The 5,533-nt window shown below is 40.6% G+C and overlaps 1 protein-coding gene across 1 annotated transcript in view; it reads right to left on the reverse strand.

Moving 5' to 3' along the window:
- Positions 1–3,741, reverse strand: part of Fam69a (family with sequence similarity 69, member A) — a 12,352-nt gene extending 8,611 nt beyond the window's left edge. Inside the window, exon 1 of the mRNA XM_013018293.1 lies at positions 3,505–3,741. Within this exon, the coding sequence (XP_012873747.1) occupies positions 3,505–3,618 (114 nt within the window). The 5' untranslated portion in view covers positions 3,619–3,741. The remainder of the gene's footprint in view (positions 1–3,504) is intronic.
- Between the last annotated feature and the right edge of the window lie 1,792 nt (positions 3,742–5,533).

A 5,533-nucleotide genomic window follows, 5' to 3' on the forward strand; every position in this document is an offset into this window, starting at 1 on the left:
TGGTGCTGAGGAATCGAACTCAGGGCCTCAGGCATGCAAGGCAAGCGCTCTACCACTGAGCCACCTTTCCAGCCCCGGGCATTATCTTTTTAAGAAACAAAAATCACTGATAATTAACTTTCCTTCATATGTAAAACAGTTTTAAAGGTATAAACTAGGTTTTTATGAGTCAATCAGTAAGTAGTGAAGACTACTGTAGCATTCAGCAACATGAATTAGATTTCTTGTTTTGAGCAAGGCTTCTTGCCAAGTCTGAATCAAAGAGGTAGTCACAAAGAGCACACTCTTCAGCTTGTGGTCTCATCGTATTTGCTTTGTGTGGAAAGGGGAGTGAACCACACACAGTTTTATTTTTCCAGCACATCCATACACACAAAGTATAATCACCTGTAATCTAAATAAGAAGATCCAGAAGTACTAAAGAATGTTCTAGTTCACAATAGCAGAATCAGTAGAAAACATCAAAGGTTGCTTCATTCCTAACATTTACTGTATTACTGTAGTTCTGCTAAACAGCACCCCTGTGCTAGTGCCTGCTGCCCACAGCCAGGAGATGGCATGCTTTAGCTTCATTTAAAAAAAAAACACTTGAGCTGAAGGACTAAGTTCATCAACAAAGGGACCTGGACCATAAGGAGGCAACCACAACACACGTATGTATAATATTAGGTTTTAAGTTTTGAGGCTCCATATTTAAAAAAAGTTATTTTGAACATAAATTTCAGCGTTCTCTTACTAAGGGTTGGGTTCTTCAGCATGCCTGAAAATTTTCCACATGTCCCCGTCAACACTCTGCCATTCCTTGTAACAACTATTTTAAATCTTTGTCAGGTTCTGTCTTCAGCTTTTCATTTTCCCTCTATAGATTTCTCTCAGCCATGAAAGATACTCAAATCTTTTCACATACACACACACAAACACACACCCCTCTATTTTTTCTTCCTTTCTGTTATAATGAACATATGTATTGAAAAATTCCCCACTGTGCTAAGTGCTAGTAAGTAGCTCATGCCTGTAATCCTGTAATCAGGATGAGGGCCTTGGTTTCAAGTTAGTCAAGGTGGGAAAGTGTGTGAAACTCTTATCTCCAATTAACTACCAAAAATCTGGAAATAGAGGTGCGGCTCAAGTGGCAGAGAGTCAGCTTCGAGCAAAAATAGCTAAGGAATAGCACCAATGCCCTGAATTGAAGCCCCAGTACTAGAAAAATAAAAAGTTAGTAAACAAATTCCTCACTGCACACAGTTCAGTATTTGTGTATGTGCAGGGGATGGTTTAGGTGGCTCTGATGTCTTATGTAGAAGTGCACAGGTGTTTAGGCAGCACTCTAATCAGGAAGCCAACACTCCAGAGGCAACGACTGTAAGTGCTCTGGTATTCCCTATCTTCATTTGATCTAGGTATGTGTTGGGGGGGTGGGGGGACGGGTTAAACCCCTGGACTCCTGAGCGCTAGTGCTCTTCTGTACTCAGATCCATCCCTAGCACTATTTTTGAGATTCTGTTCACTATACAATTAGGACTTAACTGGCGAAACCTGTGGCTTATTAAATAGCATGATGAATATTGAAAATGGGCTGTCACAAGCAAAATTAAGCAATATTTAAGATATGTAAATTGCCTAAATTGAGATATTTCATATCCTTTCATTAAGAGGGCATAAGAATCAGTTGGAGGTATACTTTTTCTCTTTAGGGAAGAACCTCCAGCTAATTGAACTAATCATTTTACATTAGAGGTTCTCAGGCATCATGGGAGTTCAAGTCACCTGGAAGACTAGTTAAAACAGATGGCTGGGCCTCAGTTTCAAGAGTTTCTGGCTCATGAAGTTTCGGGTAGTACTGAAAATAAGCATGGCTAGCAAGTCCCCAAGTGATGCTGCTGATTTTACTGGTCTAAGAGAACACATTTTGAGAGTTTTGAGTTCAGAATGGAGGTTGCCTGATGTTAGTTATAACAGAATTCCGTCTGCAAAGTACAGTACCATTGCTTCTGCCTTGGGAAAACCTTTCACTCAAATCTCACTATAAAGGTGTTAAGAGCTTTAATGAGTTTACCTCAGATTCTATGGCATATTTTGTGACTTTGTGAATAAACATTTTCTGTGGCTTTCTTCCCAACCTGTAGGCATCTCTTTTTCTTTCAGGTACTGGAGTTTGCATTCATGGCCTCATGCTTGATATATAGATGCTCCACCATTTGAGCCAGACCTCAATCTTTAGGCCTTTTATTTATTTTCCTATTTCAGTGGCTAGGATATAAAATATAGAAGCAAGGAAAAAGTATATCCTTGCCATGACCCTAATCTCAAAGATTTCTATGAATATATAAAATCTGGATGACCTTTGCCATTACATATGATGCATATAATACATACATACATACATATATATATATATATAACTTAATAGATTACCTGCTTAGCATACACCAATTGTAGTTTTAAGCCCCAGCACCTCAAAACAGAAAATTTCCAAAACACATATATAATTCTGATGAAGTATTTTAATATTATAGAGTCATAATTACCACTAAAAATCTTAGACTGCTCCATACATCACATTTATAGTAACAATAAAAATACTTTAAAAAGTCGGGCACCAGTGGCTCACGCCTGTAATCCTAGCTACTCAGGAGGCTGAGATCTGAGAATCTCAGTTCAAAGCTAGTCTGGGCAGGAAAGTCTGTAAGACTCTTATCTCCAACAAACCACTAGAAAACCGGAAGTGGCACTGTGACTCAAGTGGTAGAGTGCTAACCTTGAGCTGAAGAGTTGAGGGACAGCACCCAAGCCCAGAGTTCAAGCCCCATGACCAACCAAAAAAACAAAACAAAAATTTAAAACGTCTTAGACTGATACAATGAGTTTTCTGAGATATATCGAATCATTAGGAGGAAGAATAAATAATAAATATATGCTTTATAGATTATAAATAATTTGGTATCTGAGATTGTTCCATTTATTCAAAAGATGTGTTCTGCATATACTGCTTGTAAATAACATTTCAACTTTATAACACTAAAAAGAACACCTGGTTGGAATAAATAAAATTTCAAGCACTTTGAAAAAACAAAATCCCCCTCTGTGGCAAGGATACACCCATATTAACTCCATAAATATTCCATATTTAGGCTTTTAATACTGGATTTTTTTTCAAAATGAAGAATATCCTGGACTTGATTAGATCAAAAATTTTAAAGTTGGACTGGGAATGTGGCACAGTGGTAGAATGCTTACCTACCATGCATGAAGACCTGGGTTTGATTCCTCAGTACCACATAAACAGAAAAAGCTTGAAGTGGTGCTGTGGCTCAAGTGGTAGAGTGCTAGCCTTGGGCAAAAGAAGCTCAGGGACAGTGCCTGGGCTCTGAGTTCAAGCTCCAAGACTGCCAAAAAAAAACCCAAAAACCCAAACCTTAAAAGTTCACTAACACTTTTATAAGTGGTATATATAGCTTGTTATTAAGAGGCTTTTCAGAAAAGTAGGAAGTGAAAAGGACTTACTATTATTTTCTTACAATCCTTTCCTCTGCATAGTTCTGTATAGGTAGAATATTGCACATATATAATCCAGCTTCCAACAAAAACAGCCAGCCAGGAAAAGAAGAGATACTTCATCCGCACATATGAGAATCGAGCCTGTGAGTAAAGAGCAAGTGATGGTCATTCATTCAACACCATTTTGTCACAATCCCTTCTCTGCAATAAAGCATATATACTTCTGTTCCTAACCCGGGAGTAACCAGTATACACACAGCAGCTCTAGGACAAAGTGCACTTTCATAGATCCAAACAACACCCGCCTTAGAAAGGTCCTGCCAAGGAAAAACAGGGAACAAAATATTCTCTAAGTTGTATAACCTTTCAAGTACACCACCATCAAAAGTTACTTATTAAACATAAGCACGTTCACTGGTCATCGTGTAAGATCAGATAACAAGAGGTGCAACTTATTAGAAGTTTACAATTACTGTTTTAGATAATCATGATTAAGTATTTTTATTTGTTGATTTAATTTTTTTGGTCATGGGGCCTGAACTCTGGGCCTGAGCACTATCCCTCAGCTCTTCAGCTCAAGGCTAGCACCCTACCACTTGAGCCAAAGCGCCACTTCCAGCTTTTTCTGCTTATGTGGTGCTGAGGAATCGAATCCAGGGCTTCAAGCATGAAAGGCAAGCACTCTACCACTGAGCCACCTTCCCAGCCCCTGATTAAGTATTTTTATTTTTTTCTTTTTTTTTTGGATCCGGTCGTGGGGCCTGAACTCTGGGCCTGAGTGCTGTCCCTCAGCTCTTTCAGCTCAAGGCTAGCACTCTACCACTTGAGCCACAGTGCCACTTCCGGCTTTTTTCTTTTTGCTTATGTGGTGCTGAGGAATCGAACCCAGGGCCTCAGGCATGCAAGGCAAGCGCTCTACCACTGAGCCAACTTCCCAGCCCTGATTAAGTATTTTTAAAGAGAGTGGCATATGCTTATAATCTTAGCTACAGGACAGTCAGAAATTGGAAGAATTCCAATTGAAGGGCAGTCCATGTGAAGGTTAGAGAGACCCTATCTCAAACTACAAGTCAGGTATGAGAGTTCATACTCATGTCCCAGCTTTGAGGAAGGCACAGGTAGAAGATTGGCCCTGGGAAAAAAATGTAAGACCCTATCTTAAAAGAAAAGAAAGGGGGCTGGAAGGTGGCTCAGTGGTAGAGTGCTTGCCTTGCATGCATGAGGCCCTGGGTTCGATTCCTCAGCACCACATAAGCAGAAAAAGCTGGAAGTGGTACTGTGGCTCAAGTGGTAGAGTGCTAGCCTTGAGCTGAAGAGCTGAGGGACAGCACCCAGGCCCAGAGTTCAGGCCCCAAGACCAACAAAAAAGAAAAAGAAAAATAGAAAAGAAAGGAGGCTGGGAAGGTGGCTCAGTGGTACAGTGCTTGCCTTGCATGCATGAGGCTCTGGGTCGATTCCTCAGCACCACATAAGTAGAAAAAGCCGGAAGTGGCACTCTGGCTCAAGTGGTAGAGAGCTAGCCTTGAGCTGAAGAACTAAGGCTCAGTACCCAGGCCCAGAATTCAAGCCCCATGACCAAAAAAGAAAGAGAAAAAGGGAGGGAGGGAGGGAGGGAGGGAGAGAGGGAGGGAGGGAAGGAAGGAAGGAAGAAAGGAAGGAGGGAGGGAGGGAGGCAGGCAGGCAAAAGAAAGAATGGAAGAATGAAAGAAAAACAAAGAAAAAGAAAAGAAAGACAAAACAAACACTGGGGCCATTGCCTCATTCCTATAATCCTAACTACTCAGGCTGAGATCTTAAGATTATAGTTCAAAGTCAGCCCAAGCAGGAAAGTCCTTGAGACTTTTATCTCTAATTAAGCACCAAACCACCCACCCAAGAAATGGAGCTGTGACTCAAGAGTGCCACACTTGAGCACAGAAGCTCAGAGACAGCACAGAAGCTCTAAGTTCAAACCCCAGGACCAATGCACATGCACAAAAAAAGAAAAAAAAGACTGAAGCAAAATGTAAGTAGCAGAGTTAAATCCCTAGTGCCA

This window comes from Dipodomys ordii, unplaced genomic scaffold, assembly GCF_000151885.1.
Source record: "Dipodomys ordii isolate 6190 unplaced genomic scaffold, Dord_2.0 Scaffold39, whole genome shotgun sequence".
In the NCBI taxonomy this organism is placed as follows: Eukaryota; Metazoa; Chordata; class Mammalia; order Rodentia; family Heteromyidae; genus Dipodomys; species Dipodomys ordii.